This window comes from Polypterus senegalus, chromosome 3, assembly GCF_016835505.1.
Source record: "Polypterus senegalus isolate Bchr_013 chromosome 3, ASM1683550v1, whole genome shotgun sequence".
Classification (NCBI taxonomy): Eukaryota; Metazoa; Chordata; class Cladistia; order Polypteriformes; family Polypteridae; genus Polypterus; species Polypterus senegalus.
Genome location: NC_053156.1, coordinates 305,487,930 through 305,509,962, shown reverse-complemented (window position 1 = coordinate 305,509,962; position 22,033 = coordinate 305,487,930). Strand labels below are relative to the sequence as shown.

Here is a 22,033-nt window from a genome sequence, read left to right as displayed (position 1 = left end):
ACAACCTGAGGTGCATGGAGAGCCGCTGGCAGGCATTAAGGCGCCTTGAACTGGCATCCCCGACGGGGCAGAGCTCAACAGGAACGGCCTTAATTAGCGAGAAGGCAGGAGAAGCTGCTGATTACACACTTGGTGGGCTGCCTGGATCCGAGTTCAAGACCCCCAATTATAAACACTGACACTTAAACAGTTAAGAGAGTAACCGAGGGGCTCACCTGATGACCCCCAGAGAGGGCCAGCACCACGCCATCTGTAGCAGGGAAACCCCAAGATCACAGGCCGCTGGCATGGTGCGCCATCAGACCGTAAAATCGGCGAGCCACTTACTGAAACGGCTTTCAGGAACATTCCAAAATTTTTATAGCCCACCGGTGAAACGGGATCAGCCACAACCAGGCCATTAATCTGTGGGAGAAGCCGCAAATCACTTCGGGGGGAAAAATAAAATCTGTACATAATGGGCATTGGACAAGAGCAGAGAGCTGCGGTCACTGAACAGACTGGAACAATTTGAAGTTTCAGAAATGGGGGGCCGTCAGAGCTCAGCCAGAGCAGCAGCGGCCAGTTACCTTCCACTTGGACTGTGTCACTCGGACCCTCGCGTGTCGGTCACACGGGACGCTTGTGGTTTAGAAAGACAAAGGGGTCCAAAAACGCAAACAAAAGTCCCCTTATGGGAGTAGGAGCCCGCCGGACATTACGATAAAATACGAGGCAACTGGGGTCTGGTCGATCTGTTTTATAGCGCCTTTCACTGGCATCACAGGGTAATCAAAAAACGGAATCAAAGTCCATTTTGAGGATTTGGAGCCTACAGGAATGTACAACAAACTACGAGACCACCAGGAATTCAGTCAATGCAGTTTATAGCGCCTTTCACTGCCGTCACAAAGTAAGCAATAAAACGGAAATAAAAGTCAGTTTAAAGGACTGTAAGGTGAAAATCGACAAGACAATAGAATGACACTTTATAGCGCATTTCACTGGCATCAAAAGGGAAGCAAACCAAACCAGGAATAAAATGTCCATGTAAAGGATTTGGAGACAAATTGACAATTCAATAAAATACGAGGACACTGGCAATTCAATCATTGCATTATATAGTATAGCGCCTTTCAGTACCGTCACAAGGCAAGCAATAAAACGGAAATAAAAGGCCATTTAAAGGATTATAAGCTGAAAATCGTCACGACAATACAATGACATACAGGGTCACCATCAGTCCACTTTATAGCGCCTTTCACTGCCACCACGATGCAAGTAAAATAGGGAAATAAAAGTCCATTTAAAGGATCAGAAGCTTAACGTCAGATGGAGAAAACAACAAAATACAACGCCACTGGGAATTCAGTCAACCCATTTTATAGCGCCTTTCACTGCCATCACAAGGTGAGCAAGACAGCAAAAACCAAAGTCCATGAAAAGGTCAAGGAGCTTAATGTGGAGAGGACAGTAGAATCAAATATGAGAGAAGTGGGTATCCAGTCAAACCCACTGACATCGCTAGGGGGCATCACAACGCTGTAGTGACCGTGACGTTCCACTGGGTGGCTGTGTTGTTATGCTGCATCCTCAGGGGGGCGCTCTGTTCAAACATACACTGTAATGGGTTCCCAGCAGCAAAAAAGGAGGCAGAGAACTGGGGAGAGCCCAACAACAGGCCATGGCATAAAGAGACCCACAGCGATGTGAGGCTACAGTACTTCCACCAGGTGGCGCCACACCATAGGCATGCAAGGGAATTCTCCAGGGGCACAAAGAGGCTGATGGGGGGACACTGCAAGTGACATCCGTGGGTGCTCACCCCCAAAATGATCTCCCGCTAGTGGGCATCCCATTGGACTAATCACATTAGCTCTTGATTTGTGAGTGGGTTGGCACTGATTTGCTTGTTGTTGCATTGGCGCTCTTGAGGTGCTAGTCAGCCAGGCAGGCGCTCTCAATCTGCTCCCCTGAAGCCAGAGTGGTCCCGATTGGTTTTATCTCCTTTACCTCGTGGGGGTCTGCTTGAGAGTCTAAACACCACATAGCATTTTATGGTTTGCCTCCCTGGTGCCACTAAAACCAAACACATGGCACTGGCACAGTTTGTGTCCCCGATTATTTTGTTTATGAATGCTTCATTGAAGGACGCTATATAAAGTAAAGGCTGACTGATAACCCTGATGTGGGCTTTCAGCCAGCCATGGGTGCCAGTGAGGGTCTTGCCATGCCCGGTCTTGGCTATGAGTTTATATGGCACCTTTCCATATGACGTATATGTCTATAATGTTTGCCAACTTCTGTACGTGTACAGCGTGAGACTCGCTGCTAGCGTCACACGTGGATAACACAATGTGACTGATGCCATTACTATTTTAGTGTTTATAGTGCCTTGCCAATACGCTTTATAGGTCTCTGTGGGTGAAGTCACTGGCAATTGTGGACTGCCAGCTTTCTGTGTGTCGGTCCAATGCTGCGGCCAATAGGGGACTCCACTTTGAATTGTTAAGATGCTTGCAAGTTTCACCCTGTAATCATCCCTCCTTGGATTCTGCCTCAGTTTGGGCTTGGTGACCACTTCTTGGTACATTAAGGTGGGTTTTGGGCCCTTGGATGGCACTCACCAGGTGTGTACTCCCCCACCTCGGACATACCGGACGCATATCATTGGGTCTGTAAGTCACCTTGGACAAACAGGAGTAACGGCACAAGGTGGCAGGCCCACCCTCGGCTCACTCGGTATACTCACTGATCCGACTTCTCGCCGTCTTCAGGTTTTCTCCTAAGGATTTGGCTTCAGCAATCCTGGTGAGGAAGAAAAGGGAAGAAGAAATCAGTGCAGGAAAACCAAAAAAAAAAAGGAGCGGGAGGAGGAGGAGCTGCTCCTCTGCCCAAACGTGTGCCATACCCCTGGAGCGACCTCATCGACATCCCCTGTCAGTGTAGGCGGTGAGGCTGGCACCGTGCGCTCGAGTGCGTGCCGAGGGGAGCTGGAGCAGGCTGCAGACGGGAGGAGCCGCTCCAGTCATCCTCGGATCAAAAGGACAGACACAGGAAACGGCAACGCTCCGCCGAGTGTGAAGAAGCGGCCCTTTGTCTTCACAACTGCCTGTGTGGGTTGTTCTTCCAGCGGGGGTCCCCTCAGGACACGCAGACGTGGATGTGTCAGTCCCACACTCACACGTGAAATGAAAGGAGCTATATAGCAGGAGTGCAGCTGGATGATCAACTGGACTGGACTGCCAAGACTGAGAGGTCAGAGCCGACTAGACTTCATTAGAAGGCTGGCGTCCTTCAACATCTGCAATAAGACGCTGCAGATGTTCTACCAGACGGTTGTGGTGAGCGCCATCTTCTACACGGTGGTGTGCTGGGGTGGCAGCATAAAGAAGAGGGACAAACTGGTGAGGAAGGCACGGAGCTGGACAGTCTGACAACCGTGGCAGAGCGACGGGCACTGAGCAGACTGCTGCCAATCATGGAGAATCAACTGAAGAGGATCATCTCCAGACAGAGGAGCAGCTTCAGCGACAGACTGAGGAGACCCCACACTATGCGACTCGGGGGGTAAACGCTAACATTATACATTAAAGTTATTGTCTGTTATACCTGCATTGTTCTCACTCTTTAATTTAATATTGTGTTTTATATCAGTATGCTGCTGCTGAGTGTGTGAATTTCTCCTTGGGATTAATAAAGTATCAATCTGTCCATCAATTATATAGCGCCTTACATATCTATCTATCATGGGGGGGGCACCTGGCACACTCCCCTCACTTCAGCTTGACTCTGACAAGATACACAAAAGGATGGGCACAGCCTGCCACCCCACCAGAACAAAGGGTTTGTTTCGGGGAATGTGGGCTGGGTACCCGCCAGACTAATGCCAAACTTAGTGCCATCTTCAGCTCTGGAGGGCACGAGGACCTCCCTACCTATGAGGCTGTATAGCACCCCCTACAGAGCTGGCAGGCCTTGACAGATGGCAGTGGTGGTCCCTATCACTTCAGATTTCATTGGGGGGGGTGTCACCTCACACACACCCAGGTGACCTTACAGTTTGCGGGCCCCCACATGTGGCAGCGTCTCGACTTCATAATGAAAGGTGCCACGTAGCTGGAGATGCCACTCAGCATGGCTCGCGCCTCAGCTGGTTTGCCTTTCTCATTCCCGATTTTGGGCTGCGGTTTTCTGGAGTGAGACGACTTCTACTCTTTATGTTTCATCGGCCGCAGTTCTCTGTGCATTCCCCACCCTGGATGTGCTGCTGGCCGCCATTGCGCTCAGAGCTTCTGTGACGCCAGACACACCAGTGTGATAGTCTGCTGTCACCAGTGAGCAATCACTCGCTAAGACACGCCCCCTCATTAGGAGTGACAAATCAATCACTGAACTGCCCCTTCATCAATTCAAGGGTGACCCACCCCATCGCCAATGGGGGAAAGTTACTCAGAGCCCCACCTACTTGTTACCGTGACAAATCAACACTGGGAGACAAACGCTTTGTCAATGGTGACTAATCGCGCATGGCCCCGCCCCTTCATTATCAGTGAGCAATCACTCATGGCCCCACCCCCTTGTCAATGGTGAGTAGTCACTCAGAGAGACCTGCCGCCTCATTAAAAGTAACCAATCAGTCATTGATCAACCCCCTTCATCAATAATGACAAATCATTTGGGGGTACCCACCCCCTCGTTGAGACCAAGAAATTACTCAGACTCCCACCCACTTGTCTCCAATGAGAAATAAACCTTGAGAGACCCGCCCTGAATCAATGGTGTGTAATCCCTCAGTAAAGCCCACCCTCATGTCACTCATGGCCCCACCCCCCTGCATCAGTGGTGAGTAGTCACTCGGTAAGACCCGCCCCCTCAGCCACTGACCTGCATCTTCATCATTAGTGACTGTTCACTCAGGGCCCTCCCTGCCCACTCATCAAAGGCAAGTAATCCCTTATGGCCCCGCCTCTTGATCAATAGTCACTGATCACTCAGTGAGACCTGCCCTCTTGTCAATGGTGAGTAGTCACTTATGGACCCGCCCCTTCGTCACCTGTCACTAATCACTCATGGTCCCGCCCACTTGTCAATGATGAATCGTCACCTAGGTCCCGCCCCCTCTTCATTTCATGTCTGCATATGGTAAACCTGGGACCACCACAGCAGACTCTCTCATCTCACACTTTCTCACTGCACTTGACTCCCCCCCCACCCGAGTGACCCCAGACCAGCCCCCAAATGTCACCAATGAAAATCGAGCAGTTCCCCCCACTCCTTTGCATTTCACCTTCAAAATCCATAAACCCCAGCTTATCCAGCTGTGGTAAAGGAGGAGCCCCTCCAGCCCAAGAAGGGTGGGCCTCTCATTTCTACTGCACTTAGGAGGCTCTCATGTTCAACAGTAGCACCATAAAAAACAGACATCCGTTATATATCAGGGTGTCCCAATGGTCACCGAGTATCTGCAGGTCCCCCACTCCAGCACCCCATCGAGTGTCACACCTGAGTCTCAAGATGGCCTTGTTGTCTTCAAAGGTGATGCTGTCCACGTGGTCTCTCGCAAAAATTTCAAAGGCCTCCTGCCGCCCCAGAGACAGAGCTGCACCTGTGGAGAGAAGACAGTTAGTGGGGAGTCTTTGACCAAGGACCCCCTCAGTGACCCACCCAGATGGACAACTTAGAGCCCCTTTCAGCCAATGAGGCTAATCTTCTCCAGCCCAAATGACCAATCAGACTCCTGCCATGAGACCACCCAGGCCCCCTCTCAGTCTCCACTACTCTCTCCCTTCAGGGTGATGCCCCGCACACCAAGGTGTTCACAAGCAAGTAAGGAATTACACTTGTGAAAATAAGGACCCCCACAAACCCACCCTCACTGGCAACAGTGGGTCCTGCACCCAAAGAAGACACCATCCAGACTAAGTGGCCAATCAGGCCTCTGGCTGTAAGGGGGTCTCCCTATGCTCTCACTCACTCTCTCAGCCCCTTCAGCGGGCTCACCTCTAGCTCGGCACCGTTTGTCTCTTCAGGGTGACGTTTCTCTGTCCCCCCTCTCACTGGCACTCAAACCTGGTGTCCCTCAGCATATGGAGTGAAAAGATGAGCCAATCAGACCTCCTGCCTTCGCAGCCTCACTGTGTTGGCTCCTCCCCTAAGCAAGTTCAGGAAGTCATGGCCACACCCCCAGTCGAGGGCTCCTCAAAAGGAGAGTCCAGTGAAGTTCTTACTCACATGAGCTCATCAGGAGGAGGACCTCACCAGACGCCCCCACCGTCATTAGAGGGTACGGCTGCCTGGCCTTGAAATAGCGGTCTTCATTATCAGATTGATATGAAAGGCGCTATATAATGAACAATTAGACAGGCAGACAGATAGATAGTGAAAGGCACTATATAATGAATAGATAGAGAGTGAAAGGCGCTATATAATAAGAGATATGCAGACATGAAAGGCACTATATACCGTATAAGACCTACAGAGTGCACAGGTTCATCGGGTCCTTCATATCCAGTATAGGGAGTCCACTGAAGTTCTACTGAACATGTAATGCATTGGGCTTCTCTCATGCTGGGGGGGCTTTTCTTACGTTGCCACATTACAGCCCCTTTTGTTTCTGCTCCGGGTGAAATGCCCTCCACAGCTGTTTGTCGCCCCTGAGACTGCAGCAGTGGAACTTGAACTCGAGACTTTGGGGTAACAAAACAACCCAATTTGGCCAATGAAGTTACAGGAGACCACTGCTGGGCATCTTCATCTTGCATCAGGCACTGCCACCCTCACCCCTACCCCTAAGCATGTCCTCGGTCATGGCACCATCTGTCTCTGCAGAGGAATTCCATCAGGGTGACCCTCTCACCACAAACTTAGACCCCTTGGGGCCTCGATGTGTTGCCCCCTTCATGCTGTTAGCAGGTCCTCTCAGGCTCCACCCAGCGTCTCCAGGGTTACGGCCCCGCCTGTCTGTCCTCCCTAAGGCGTCGCCGTGGTGATTGCACACAGGCTACTGGACTTGGTGTGTTCTGCAGCTTCGTTACACGGCTTTGCCCACCTGGCTAATGGCTGCACGACAACTCTGCTTGCTGCTTCATGGTGGTCCACACAGCAGTGCTGCTCGTTGCCGGACCCCATCTTGAGTCATTCCCCTCGTCGTCTCATCTGAAGACCACACATTCAGGATGAGGACTGAATGGGCCAGGGCGGACAACAAGAGGCTGGGAAGCACTCGCTAATCCCAAGATGTGGGCAGGCGGAGTGGGCTGGCAGCCTTGGTCGCCATGTGTGCACAAGCTGATGGAGTTTTCTTTCAAGAGCAGCCCAGCGCCCGTCTCTTCATTCATAATGAGGCGAATACGAGAGACGTGACAGAAACCCAAAGCCATCAGTCGTGAGGAGACACAAACAGTCAGCGGGGGCCGCACACGGCATCAACAGCTGGCCGCAGGACCCTGGATGCTGGCTGGACTGTGACCGCATTGTCACTCTGCTGAGAGGATGGAGAGGAACAAGTCAAGTGCCAAGCCGTCACTCCAACTGCACTGGCACCACAGCACGTAGGCAGATGGGCCTCAGTGGACCAAGTGATTGGCACAAAACCACAGAAAGGCAGAAGAATGAGCGTGCCATCCCCTTCAAAGGGGTGCCAGCCCAGCATGACATGTACCCACCAGTTCCCTCATTCATCTTGAGTGAATTCACAAGCAGATGGTTCATGGTGCCCTCCAGACACCCAGACCCTACGGAGAAGGCAGCTTCACCAAACGAGCCATCAATGCAAGTAGAGATGAAGAGCAAGGGGGTCTGCCACCACTGAATAACCCGGCTATGAGCTCAGACCAACGCCACTTCCATTTTAAAGACCTCCAAGTGGGCCTCAAAGCACAGAGTAGGCCTAACCCTGAAGCTCAAACACCAGGCCTGTGGCCTGCACTCACAAAAAAGGCCCCCAGCCTGCCAGTCTCAAAGTGGGAGAGGGGAACCTTATGAAAACAAAACGAGAAGATCAAGAGCAGCGAGCAAAATACGATTCAAGGGACCAAAATCAGAAACCCTGGGCCGAAGCAGAGGACCCAGGAACGCAGTGCCAGCCTGAAGCCCCCCCAGGGGAGTGAACGTCTGAGGGTCACCCTGTGGATCCTTCATCGTGATTATTACCACCTCCTCGGTGGGCTCAGCCCCGCGCCACTTTGTGTTTGTGGTGGTCTCGCATTGAGGGTGGGATTTGGAAGGGGCGTGGCTTATGATGTCATTAAGGCCGTGACTCTGTAAGGCACAGGAAATCGGCTCATTTCTGACTTGCCCTGAGTGACCACTCTCCAGTTTGGCTCATTTCCCAGTCTGATGGTTTAACCCTTCGTGTCGGACGCAATGCTTTCCATTTCCACTCCCATCAGTCATGGGATGGCGGCCCCTACTGACTTAACATACAGAATACGAGAAATCAACATAAAGACTCAAAATGGCTGACAAGGCGATACTAAATAAAAAACACGACCTCTAAAGATAATTGTGATAGAAATCACAACATCATTCATAAAAAAGTGGGGATTTGACGGACCCCCAAAGTGCTACTCGGTCACTCTTTCCATCCGTCTGCTGCCCTTTGCGTGCAGGACAACATCTGTGTGAATTCTGCCCGTAGCCCCCTTAGCCCCCTTATGTTGACCCCCGGAAAACAAACATTTTTTTCCTGACAGAAGACCTGTAATTACATTTAAGAAAAAAACATAAATAGCAAAACATCAGCATAAAAACAGCATGAGGGGTCTGCAGAGTGCCCACTGACCGCTGTACCGATGTGGCACAGGCCCTTGATGTGACAAACAGGGGCGCCATTGTGGCAAAAACAAAGACACACCACAACAAAGCAGTCACGGGTAACACGCAGACATTCCGATTTTACAAAGTCCCTTTTGTACAGTCCACTCCACAACTTTCCCCAGTATCAGCCCTCCTCTTCCTCCTCTTCGTCCTGCTCCAGGTGAGCTCCGCCTTCTCCCTCCAGACTCGGACCCGCTCTTCTGTCAGACCCAGGAGGACTTCTGGTGCAGAAGAAAGGAGTCCTCCTCCCTACAGCACCCTCTGTTGGCACCCAAGGACCCCGACAGGGTTGTCCCTCAGGACTTCCATGGACCACTGTGGGGTCCACACCAGCAGAGCACTGCCATCTGTCATACCGGGGGGGGATCCTGCTCTTGAAACACAACCTCCCCCATTTCATCCACTAATCTTTCCCTTTGAGTGGGATAGCGATCGGCCCGTCCCGGCCAGGTTATGCCTCCTTCCATGCTGTCCTTCCATTATGGCTTCCCGACCGGGCAAGGGTCCCCAACGCACAGCCCGACGTCACAAGCGTCTGGAGGAGATGATGGGACTGATGTATAACCTCCACACATGCCTGCTTGATGGCTCCTGTCCTCTTCAGTCCTTTCCTTCTTGATTGCCGTCCATGGTCCTTGTTCGCTCCCTCAGGTTCTGGACCAGCCTGGTGGTCCGCCTCTGGCCCTTCTGCTGTGCTGCACTTCTGTCTTCTTTACTAACGGCTGTGAGTTCATTTCCTTTACTACTCGTCTGTCACATCACCTCAAAGACTCGGCCCTTTCAGTCGTTCTTCCTCAGTTGCTCTCCATGGTGCTGAATCAGCCTCGCTGCTCTTCTCGGGACTTCCTCTGGCGCTGCTTTGTCTTTTTTGTAAAATGGAGACCCAAACCTGCACACAGTTGATGTGAATGGGGGAGTCCCAGAAGCATCAAGGCTCCCCATGCACTTTCATGACTTCCCTCTAGGGGGTGAAGTACCATCAAACCCTGAGTAGATACCAGAAAGGACCAGAAAAATGTGTTATAAAAATAAAAGGGTTTATTTTAACAAGAGGCTGAAGTGCAAGGGTCAATCTCAGTAACCAAAGTCCCAGTACAGAATCCAAAAACAGAGCACAGGGTTAAAAACCGGGGAAATCCCAAGCAGCAGCACAAGAAACACGGGAAACGGCACATTTACAATGAACCGCCAGTCACTGTGGAAGGCCCGCCCATAAATGGGATTGGCAGGTGGCCACGCCCCGTGGGGACCAGCCACAAAACGCAAGGGACATAACCTAGGACAATAAACACAAAAGAAAACACGTCCTTAATAAATAAGAGAGACATTCGTACAAACACATGACATCAAATTAGACCCAACAGACCTGAAACAGGACTTTGAACCCCAGCCACTGGGGGAGATGCTGGATGAACTCCGAGTACAGTAGTGCAGATGAAGGCTCACAAGTGAGTTACGGGGCTATGTGACAAGTGACAGGAGACCACTCAGCCCATCAGACCTGTTTGTTTAGCCCGCTGTCTCCATGTCTCACCCTGATCCTTCCTAAAGGCCGTTGTGGTTTCTGCTTCAACTCCACATCTCCACACTGCGCAGGACACACTATGGCAGGCTAGAGATACCAACATGTCATCTGTGCTCATCCTCCAGGTCCGCCTTGCCACCATCTCTGATCCTGGCATCACTGGGACTGCCTTCAGGTGGCCTGAGTCCCACCACTTGGGCAGATCCCACCCTGTGTGCCGGTGAGGAGACGTGTCAAGTCCTTTCTGGATTCAGTCCCAAATGATGTACGTCCTCCTTAACTTCTACTGGTGTCCTCGATGCACAGGATTCACTGTTCAATAATTTCTGTGAAATTCTACTCCACACATCGGGGACAACATGTAAAGGAAGAATCTACTGAGCTTCTTAATCAGCCCACTTCTGTCAGGTCCCCTCTACTTCTCCATTTACTCTAAAGGTTCATCGCTCAGTTGCTCTCCAAGGTCCTTAATTAGCCTCCTTGCTCTCCTCTGGCCTTTCTCTGGTGCTACTTTGTCTTTTTTAAAATATGGCGACGAAAACTACACACAGTGCTACTGGCGAGTCCTCACTGGTGTGTTACACAGCATGTAGTTCACCCATCAGGGTGCTATAAACCCTCACGTCAGAGTAAAACACCTCCATCACGAGTTCTTCTTAGTTTGGTCCATTCCCTTCAGTTTTTGTTCTCCATGGTCCTGAATCAGCCCTGCTGTCCGTCTCTTGTGCTGTTATGTCTTTTTTTGTAATATGGAGACCCAAAGATGCAAACAGCACTAGTGTGATATGGAGCTGGAGGAGGACCTCCCTTAAATTTGTACTCCAACAATCAGGGCGCTATACAACCTAACATCCCACTTCATCCCACTGCCTCGTGTCACCTTTGAATCGCCATTTGCTTTAACGGCTCTGCTGTGTCAGTCCTTCCTCCACAGTTGCTCTCCATGGTCCTGAATCAGCCCCGATACTCACCTCAGGACTTCCCCTGGTGTTGCTTTGTCTTATTTTTTAATATGGACACCAAAACTGAAGGCAGTACTGCAGGTGAGGCCTCGCTTTTGTGTTAAACAGATTTAAATGTAACCTCCAATGACTTGTAGTTCACCCATCAGGGCGCTATAAACCCTCACGTCAGAGTAAAACACCTCCATCACGAGTTCTTCTTAGTTTGGTCCATTCCCTTCAGTTTTTGCTCTCCAAGGTCCTGAATCAGCCCTGTTGGCCTCCTCTTTATGTTTTTTTTTTTTTTTTAATATGGAGACCCAAATCTGCAAACAGCATAGCAGGCGAGTCCTCCCCAGTATGTTATGGAGCTGCAGTGGGCTCGCTGTTGACCTGAACATCAGTGGCGCTATATAACCTAACATCCTATTAGGCTCCTTCATCACAATACGATTGATTTTTGCGTAGCTCAAAATCACACAATGAATGCTGCAATGGGCTTTAACAGGCCAGGTCTTTTGTGAGCCCCCCAGCCTTGACTCTCCAAGAAGACAAGGTAAAAAAAAAAAAAACGCTTAAAGGGAAACAAAATGGAAGAAATCTTGGGAAGGACAATTCAAAGAGAGACCCCTTTCCAGGTAGGTTGGGTGTGCATTGGGTGTCAAAACACCACACACGACATGCGATTCAACACTTCAGCCCACTTCATCATGTCATGCTTTAACGGTTCAGCTCCTTCAGTTGTTCCTCCTCAGTTGCTCTCCATGGTCCTAACTCAGCCTCTCCTTTGGACTTTGTCTGGTGCTGTTATGTCTGTTTTGTCTAACAATTATGATCCACTACGCTCATTTTCTTTACATTTGTAAAAAGTTCAGTCATGTCACCTCAAAGGCTTAACCCCTTCAGTCGTTCTTCCTCATGAGCTCTCCATGGTCCTGAATCAGCCGTGTTGTCCTCCTCTGGACTTTCTCTTGTGCTGCTGTGTCTTTTTTTAAATTTGGACACCCGAGCTGCAGATGAGGACTCACCAGACCTTCACAGAGAGCTGACGGATGATCACTGGCAGCATTAATAAGTGACAGCTGAGATCCGCTTCACCATTTTTAAACACTTCTGTCAGGTCACCACTTCATTTTAATTGAGCCTCTCCTCATTGCTCACTCTCTGTGGTCCTAAATCAGCCCAATGGCTCCCCTCTGGACCCTCTGTAGTGCCACTATGTCTTTTTTGTAAAATGGACACCCAGACTACACCCTGTACTCCAGTTGAGGCTTCACTGGTGTGTTATAAATCTTAATTATAAGGACTTGCCACACAAATAAGTCTCAGCCTGCGTCCACTCTTTCATTTTCCCTCATCATTTTAAAAACGTCCTTCACGTCTCCATTCTGTGCAGCTCCTCCACAGTTGCTCTCCATGGTCCTGAATCAGCCCAGTTGCTCTTCTCTGGACTTCCTCTTCAGCTGCTTTGTCTTTCTGGTAATTCTGACACTGGAACAGCAGATGGCGCTGCAGGTGAGACTTCACCAGTGAGTTATAAAGATTAAGCAAAACCACCGGTGCCATGAGGGGCGCTATATAATAACCCTAACCTTCTTGGTTGCTTCTGTCCACTGTCTGGATGTTGACCCTCACCAGTCCACCACGACTCATAAGGGGTACTTTCTAGTTTTGGACTTCTCATTATGTTTCTTTCTGCTTCCTACATGTAATACTTGACTCTAATTGTCTTCTTCCACAAATCATTGGGATTCGGCCAGGATTCTAGCCGTTGGCTTCAGTGGGTTTCTGGGGATTTCATGTTTTTATTTGGTTTTCTTTTATGTAGAACGACACACTGCCTCTGGTTATTATTTGATTGAGATTTACTTTTATTATGTTCCCGCATGCGCCTTGTGCTTTGTGGGTGGTGCCCCGGGGGCGGGGCCACTCTGACGTCACTGCTGAAGGCCCGCCCCCTGTCTCTGTACTCTGAAGCCGAGAGCTGATCCTTCATTGACGTTCATGGAGTTCGTATCACACTGCGCTCCGATTTCATCTTCTTATTCTGCCACTGGAGACTCCCCTCTGGCTTAAACGGAGCGCTGAAGTCTACGGGGGTCTTGTGGGTCCCGCGTTTCCTTAAGCCTTCCTTGATTTGCCTTGGCCTCGTTGTTGATTTCACGTATTGTCCTTCCACGACACGCCCCTTGTCTCCCTTTTCGGCTCTTTTGAGTTTTTTATTTTTCTTGCTTTCGATAACCAATCTGATTTATAAAGATTTGTTTCAAGGACTGTTTTATCAAGCCTAAGGTTGTCTTATGAGATTTCTGGGGACATTGAAGGCCAAAGCAGGCCAGCTGGGGTTCCTTGGCTAATTGATTTTGTTTTTTTTCTTTCTTTTTCTTTGTCGATTCCTTTCTATCGGCTGTGCTATCCGTCTAGGATGAGATGAAATCCAAGTAAGCGACGTACACCTCAGCACATTCAGAGTTAATGCTTGAAGTGCGCCATCTAGTGGAGTGGGTGTTGTAGTGCATGTAGTAATACAACGCAATGCATTTGTCACCCAAACGGACGGTGCAGCACAAGCGTTTGTAGTGATAAAATGCACTAGTACAAATGTTTGTTGTGCGCCATCTGTTGGAATGACACATGCAATGCATATGTTTCTCTTATATGCCATTTGGTATGGGATTTGTAACAGCAGTGCTAATGCGTCTGGTGTGCCATCTGTTGGAATGACAGACACATAGCCACTAGATGAACACACAGATACACAGACACCAGTTGTGCTGCCCTTCTGAAATGGACTGAAATCTACCCAATCAAAGTAGATCTCAGAATTCAAGTTTGCAAGGAACCATCTGTTGGAATGTATTTGGTAACGCATGTAGTAATGAAATGTCACTCCAGCTGATGGGGCGTCACAAACATTTGTAGTAGAAAATTGAAGTACTGCAAATGTTTGTGATGCGCCATCTGTTAGAATGAAAACTGCAATGCATACCTCTCTGTTATGTGCCATTTACGATGGGATTTATAAAAGCAGTGCGAGTGTTTGGGATGCCCCAACTAGTCGGACACACAGACTGCTCATTTAGTTTCTACAGGGTGGCCCACGAAAAAGTAGCCCGCCTTCCTGCCAGAGTGGCGCGCCGACTGACCACGAAAGCTGTGTAGACGTAGTGCAGACGTGTGCGTACGAGCTGAGCGACGTATTCCACTCATTTTCAGCACTTTCTGGAAAGAGTCACTAAAGATTTGCGCATTTCAAGTTCTTTCTTTATGGAGGGGCGCCTTTCTTCGCCAGGGAGGCGGGCTACTTCTTCGTGGGCCACCCTGTATATGTTGTAGCAGGAGAAGAGGCATCCTGGCCGATTACCCAGACGGGAGGCAACAGCAGGGGGTCTCCATCTGCACCTGCGGACCTCCTCGAGTATTCAGTGATGAGAGAGTCCTGGTGATTTGTCACTTTCTGGTCATCGCTGCCCTTTCAGATCTCTTTGGCGTTCGCCCAGTCCAGCGCTTTGGCCATTTCACTGCCTCCTCCTCCTCCTCTTCCTCGCCTTTCCCTCGATATTTCTCTCCAAATGCCTTTTCTCTTTCCAATCCCCGTTTTTAACCGTCGACATCACGCGCCCCACAGTTGGTCCTGAAATGTTTTTTTTTTCCTTTTTTTATCTCCTTATTCTCCACCTCGGAGTTTTCCTTAATTTATTACGGCTTCTGAATTTGGGCATGGACTTGTCCTGCATGATACGGGACACTCTTCTTCTTAGCTCTTAGCCGCGTGGCCGGAGTGGCCTCCTCTCGCTTGTCTTCTGTAAAGCTGACCCCAGAGCAGCCCCCCAATGTGCCCACCTGAGACTTTGAGGGTTCATCTCTGCTAACAAGGAAACTCGGCATGCATCTCTCCACATCTGCTGGTCCACTCCTGAATCACAGGAATCGGGGTCATCAGTGGAGACCCTCGGGGGTCCGTTCTGCGCCTCGCTCCCTTTCTGAGTGGATGAGCGTCCAAGCTGGCTGGACACTGAAGCACAAGGTAGCAAAGTGAAAAGTCAGTCACACGTGCAAGACGGGAGACGCTGAGCTACAAGAAGAGACCCCTGAAAAGCACCGCGGGGTCCGTGTTGACACATCATCGGGGCAACGTGCAGAAGAGTCAGGTTATGTCACAATAGAAATCAAGGGACACTCTGCTTAGACAAGTGTGACCTGCAGGGGTCCTGCAGACCCTCAGTCATCAGACACGACCCCATCTCATCACAGATCCTCCTTAAAGCTTCTCAAGGTTCCTGCTGGACTCCATGTGCTGGACTCCATGTGCTGGACTCCATGTGCTGGCCCTTTGTTTCGATGCCCACAAGTCTTTGTGAGACGGCTCTGCTCCCCACTGGTGACACATTAAGGGCAGGCTAGAGATACCAAGGTGCCATCTGTGCCCTGCCTGCTAGACCTCTCCTCTCTGCCTTTGAAAAGGTCAACCAGCAGATCCTTCGCGCCACTCTCGCTGACCCTGGCATCACTGCGGTGGTCTGAGTCCTACCACTTGGGCAGATCCTACCATGTGTGCTGGTGAGGAGAGGTGCCAAGGGGCACCAGGTAAGCACAGGGCTCAGTGCCGAGTCCTCTGCCCTCCTCTTCTCCCAGTACACCTCCTCACAAGGCCCCATCAGCTGATTCCGTGGTGTCTCTTATCAGTGCCACTGTGGTGATACTCAGGTGTGCCAGTCGTTTGTCACACCTTGGCATCTCCAACTCAGCCTGGCAAGTAAGGCCCTTCTTGGCATCTCAGCTCACCCATCATCCCCATTCAGCTTGGCTCCTTGTCACTAAAGGCCACCAAGCTGGGACACAACCTTGGGGTGGTGACTGGTGACCAGCTGTCCTCCACTGGCCGCTCTGCAGTGACCTCCTGGAATGGAGCGTGCAACTCGAGTCCCGGTCCGGCACAGACCACGGCGGATGATTCAGAAGGCAGCCGCGTATCGGTGGTGAACCAGCTGAGGTGGGCACATGCCACTCCTCTTTTCAGGTCACTCCGCTGGCGCCCTGTGGCAGTCCATGTTTAGTTCAGATCCGTGGTCAGCACCTCTGCATATGGGGGGCACCTGTGAGGTCCTCTGCTTCTTCTCACCCACCTCGGCGTGTCATCAAACCTCAGTCCAGGCTCTTCTCATGTGTACCACCTGGCTGGCGGAATGAACTACCCGAGGACGCGTAACTCACCTGAATGTTGTGACGATCACGTTTGTCACCCTGTCCTGTCACACTTGTTCCCCAAACTGATGTTTACTCGATCGTGTTGACCTGCTTTGTAAGTCGCTTTGGATAAAAGCGTCTGCTGAGCAAATAAACGGAAACGGGAAAGTGAAAGGAGAAGACATGAAGCATAAACCACAAAAGGAGGGTCCTGGGTCTGAGGGGACCCACTGCTGGACGGGTCTTTGGCTTTGAACCTGGCGAGGTGGACCAGAAGTCCGGCTAAACCAAATCGCTGACCCCGAGTCGTCGGTGAGATTCAGTAGATGGCACAGGACCCCCCATGATGGGTCTGAGGACAAACAGACTCCTGAGATGCCAGCTTGAACAGCCTCATGCCCGCGATATCATGTGGCACCCTTTCCAGGTGGCGTGGCCTAGCAACAAAATGGCATCTCAGGAATTCCTAACCCAAAAATGGAACACGAACGCTGAAGAAGGATGAAGGAAGAAAAAGAAACTTCTGAACCCGTGAACCCCATACGACCCCAAATGCCCAAGGATGCCCAGGCTGGCATGACGCCGCGAGGTGGACGCTGAAGTGCTGCTCCGTGATGGAGGCCCGCTCTCGCCACGCGTGCCCAGCTCTGTGCCTCTCAGTGCCCGCTGATTGACTACGGCACTGTGGTCGGCGGCACATCTGGGGGAACATCTGGTTCTAAACAAACACACATGCGCAAACAAACAACAGAAATGCCCGCCGAGGAGCCGACACAAAGGCGCAGGCGGCCCGTCGTGGTGCTGATCTTCAAACGGGTCCTGGGAGGCCGAATTAGCGTCTCACCCACGAGGTGACGCCGTGAAAAGGCTTCTGGAGGCTCGCACGGCAAATGGCGTGACAGCAACGTGAAGCGAGAAGCAGCGCCAGGCAAACAATTCTAGGAAATGACAAAGATACTCAACTGAAAACAGAGTTCAAAAAAAATTAAAAAGTAGATGACTCGGGCAGCGCACGCCGGTGCCCCCCCATCGCACGAAGGACAAGTAGGCCGGTGACCCTCCATCCATAGCCCCGCTCCTTTAAGTCAGGGGAGCAGAAAGGAATGGAAGGAGCCCACCCAGCTTGAGTGACCTGACATGGCGGACCACCACGACTGAGGGCAGGGCAGCACCGTGGTCAGGCCGCTCCAGAGCTCTATGGGGTCGCCGTGTTCTCCTGCCGTCTACAAGACGCTTCTTTCAGCTTTCCTACCAAAGGCACGCAGTTCAGGTTAAATGGCGGCCGTAGGTTTGGACGGATGATGTGTGAGGAGCTCTGCTGGTCCAGGCTGCCAGCAACTGCTTGAGCCCTGTGGATCTAAAAGAGTAATGGAGGGCTGGTCAGACAGTGACGAGGTCAGAGTGGCAGAAGGGGGGCTTCCATTACATTAGTGCACTCATTCTGCCCCCCAACACACAATCAGGTCTCAACTTGTCCTCATTACTGCAAACAGACCGCAAAGAGTCGCCAAAACCACGCCCACCACCCACATACAGCCACACCCACTCGTGTTTAGAAGCCACACCCATTCTTGTAGAAATAAGCCTTTAAATGTGAATGAAGACACGCCCATTACCTCATGAAAAGCCACGCCCACCCATGTAGTTAAATCATGTATTTTTTATGTATGTGATGCCACACCCATTTCTGAAGTTAAAATCAAAGTTTATAATGTAGATGAAGCCACACCCATTACCTCATGTAATGCCACGCCCATTCATAAAGTTAAAGACACGGATTTGCAATTTAGATGGAGCCACGCCCATCACCTCATCTAAAGCTTCATTATTATTGTAAAGCACTTTGGCCACAGCATTCCTATGTTGTTTTAAATGTGCTATGTAAATAAAATGTGACATTGACATCCACTACTTTTTTAAAGTCACACCCATTTATGGAGTTAAAAATTACAATTTTAAAAATGCCACGCCCATGACTTCAGGTAAACCCACACCCACTGTCATTTAAAATTCACCCATTGATGTACATGAACATTCTAATGAAGACACACCCTTTATATTAAGTAAGGCTACACCCAGTAATGTTTAAAAGCCACACCCATTCATGTAGCTCCAATGGCCATGTTAACATGTATGAAGCCACGTCCATTACCTCATAAAATGCCACGCCCATTATTATTCATTTGATCCCAATTACATTTTAATGTATATGAAGCCACACCCTTTACCTCAAGTAAAGCCACGCCCACTACACCCTGCCACACGTCAGCCAGCGCGGGCTCAAAGTCTCGTTTGGTGTCTTTTGTTCATTTATTTAACGTCACTTTTCTTGATTATGTGCATTGTGTTCTTGTCTTTAATCTTCGCTACCCGTTAGGGGGTCTCCCACAGTTTCTGGCAGTCCATTTCACAGGTGCTGGGGAGTTTATTGGCGAGTTTGTGGGTCTTTGCTCCGTTTCTCGCCGATTCGCCGTATTGGGACTTGTTTGCTTTGGATTGCTTTGTGTCTCAGCAATTCCATGTTGCCTTTGTGCTCCACGGAGCTCCATTGCTTTTGGAATACGGTTTTGTGAAGAACAAATCTTCTAGTTTCTGAAGATCCTGTGTTTGCTCCATTACTAGCCAGGTTTTGACAGTTTCACCCCTCTAGTGGACGTTACTGGAAGTGCGTTTTGGGACACCACAGTCACAAAAGATCCATTATTTTTTAAAAGCCACACCCATTCATGTAACTAAAATGGCAATCACTTGTGTATATGAAGCCACGCCCATTACCTTCTGTAAGCCACACACGATTGTTTAAAAGCCACACCCATTTATGTCGTTAACAATCACAATCTTTATTGTATATGAAGCCACACCCACTACCACTTTAAAACCACACCACAATTGTTTAAAAGCCGCACCCATTCTTTTTGTTAAAATTAGTGTTTTTATGTATTTGAAGTCACACCCACTAGTGTTTACACATCACACTCTTATGCAGTTAGAAGCACAATTTTTTATAAATACGAAACCACACCCCCCCACATTGTATAAAACCACACCCATTCATATAGTATTCATTTTCATTCCAGCTCTGCCCGTTAATGACTTTAAAGTTACACCCCTTCATTTGTTTAATGGCGAGTGTATTAAAGTATCTTAAGCCACACCCATTAGTAAACTCAAAACCACACCCACCAATGTGCCAGTCACCTTCCTAATTCATTTTAAATCACACCCAGTGTTTAATATGAAGCCACTCCCATTTTAGCATAACCAAGCCCACTTCTATTCCAATTCGCTTTATATAGCGCCCCTCACTAGGCGCACGCTCAGAGTGCTGTCCCAAGTGCACACAGACGTTACCAATGACTCACCACAAAGCCCACAGGGATCTGCTTAAAGACGCGGTGACACAAAGCAGTGTGACACTGGTCACCATGACTGGACCCTCGTAGTGTCACTCTATTAACAGAGGAAAAGCTCAGTCGGCTCTGGGGAGGTCCACAGTCACAGCCGGTCAGAGTCCTGGACACCTCGGCCTACTGACCTCCCACCCTCGGCTGGCCACTCCACGGTGGGCCCTCTAATGTGACGTCAGAATCTTTTCATCCGAGTATCTCAGGTGTCTCTCCCAAGCTCGGTAGCGTAGTGGCACCAGGTGGCACAGCAGGCGCCCGAGGACTATTCATATGTGGGTGGTAGCAGCGCATGCGGTGATGCCATGTTTCATGGGTGAAAAACTGGAAGAAGCCAGAAGGCACCTTGGAAAGGCACTATATAAAACTGCAATTAATGTGTCACCTGCTGCCAGAGTGAGACACATGGAGACAAACGTAATGTAGCTGGCACGACACAGCAAAGTCGCTACATAGAACCATAAAGTTGAAAGTTTGATTCCACCCTGAAACACACGGGACCTCCTGCCTCATGGGACGAGCGCAGTGCAGCTATAAAGCCGGGGGGATTTATAGAAAGGTGGTCTATAAAACCATAATGGTGACAGTAAGTCAGACCTCCTGCCTGCACGAGACCCTTAGGCTGCTAGACACGGGGACAAGGACAAGTGTAGTGCAGCAACACACCAATAGTGGTTGGACATCCCTACTGAAAGTCGCTATATAAAAGCATAAAGGCGAGTACTTGAACCCCGACCTCAAGTGGGACCCCCAGGGCCGATTGAGTCACTTACACTGCCAGGGTTCACACCTCCTGTACTCTCTTTACAGAGTGTGTTCACCATGGAAAGGCGCTATATAGCATGCTGTTTACACCTCCCTAAAAGCTGCTAATCCACTTGCGCTGTGCCCGGCCCCCCCTCGGTTCAAAGCCCACTGTCAGTGTCACTCTGATCGGGCCCCTAACGCTAACCCTGACTGGCGCCCCAGATTGTCCATCTCCTGCTCCTCTTCCTCCTCCTCCATTGGCATATGCTCAGATGGCCAAACTGCAGCCTCGCATCTCTATGAAGGACCCAATGTGGCAGCTTCACAGGCCTGGCCGCCCTTGAGATGGCGCGGTTGGCGGGTGTTGCGGGGGCCGTCTGTTTATCCTCGCTTTAAGGGCCGCAGTGCAGCGCCAGTGTCTTACGCCAACACTTCGCTTTGCCCGGAAGGTCCACAAATCCATCATGGCTGTCGACAGACGGCGTGTTTCCAGATGTTGCCAGCTGTCTGCCATCAACGCCTCACCGCCCTCATTTACGAGGGATGAAATATCTGAGCCGAAATAGAGCCTGCGGTGAGATGGCCACATTTTATTACGGGGGTGGTGGGTGGACAGCTGGGCTGGGCAGGGCGGGCCGCTTCTACCGACTCTCCACATGAAAATGGAAGGCCTCGCCAACCACTTGAATTAACCCTACGAGGGATGAAGCAGGGAAAAAAAAATCCAGAAAGTAGAAAGTCATGTGACATTGAAGCCCTCCAAACACACGGCGTCATCGGTGGGATCCACGGGTCAAGACGAGCACCTCAACCTTCTTGACAGAACACCTGGTGGGCTCGGGTCGGCTCGTGTTATTTCCATTTTTTTGGGTGAACTGTGTGAGTCATCCTCTGGGTGGCACTGCAGGCGGCACTCGCTTGTCAATCCACACATCCATAATCATAACGGGACAGCAGGTCACCCAATAAGTGGCCACTGGAGGTGGTGATGGCCAGAGAGACCCTCGAAACAAAAGTTAGGAATATATGGAAACAAGTGTCTTCTATCTGTAAAGCGCGTTGGGGTGCCTTTTACTGCTGGAAAGGCGCTATATAAGGTCACAAGGTCGATAGCTTGACTGGCAGATAGACTTGTACTGTGACAGTAAAAATGTCACTTAGCCTACCGTGACAACCAATGTGGAGAGATGCAAACAAATGTGCTGTAACTATAAAGGGGCAGGCATTGCTATTTAAAGGCGCTATATAAAGCTACAAACTTGTCATTTTGATGACCGAGACAGACTTAAATTGTCACCTTGAATGAGTCACTTAACCTGTCAGTGAAACCAATAGGAAAAGATGGGAACGAGTGTGCTGTGGCTATAAAGCACTTAGGGACAGGCATTGCTAAGGAAAGGCACTATAAAAAAAAATCAACTTAAACAACC

General features: G+C 50.1%; 1 protein-coding gene across 2 annotated transcripts in view; it reads right to left on the bottom strand.

Moving 5' to 3' along the window:
* kif6 (kinesin family member 6) overlaps positions 1–22,033 on the bottom strand; it is a 129,390-nt gene that overhangs the window by 23,123 nt on the left and 84,234 nt on the right. For both annotated transcript variants that reach the window (XR_005633145.1, XM_039749546.1), the window contains exons 14-15: positions 5,485–5,587; positions 2,732–2,787 (exon numbers count right to left, since the gene is read on the bottom strand). Coding sequence is in view for 1 of the 2 variants with exons in the window: in XM_039749546.1 (XP_039605480.1) it covers positions 2,732–2,787; positions 5,485–5,587 (159 nt within the window). In the remaining variant the exon portion in view is untranslated. The remainder of the gene's footprint in view (positions 1–2,731; positions 2,788–5,484; positions 5,588–22,033) is intronic.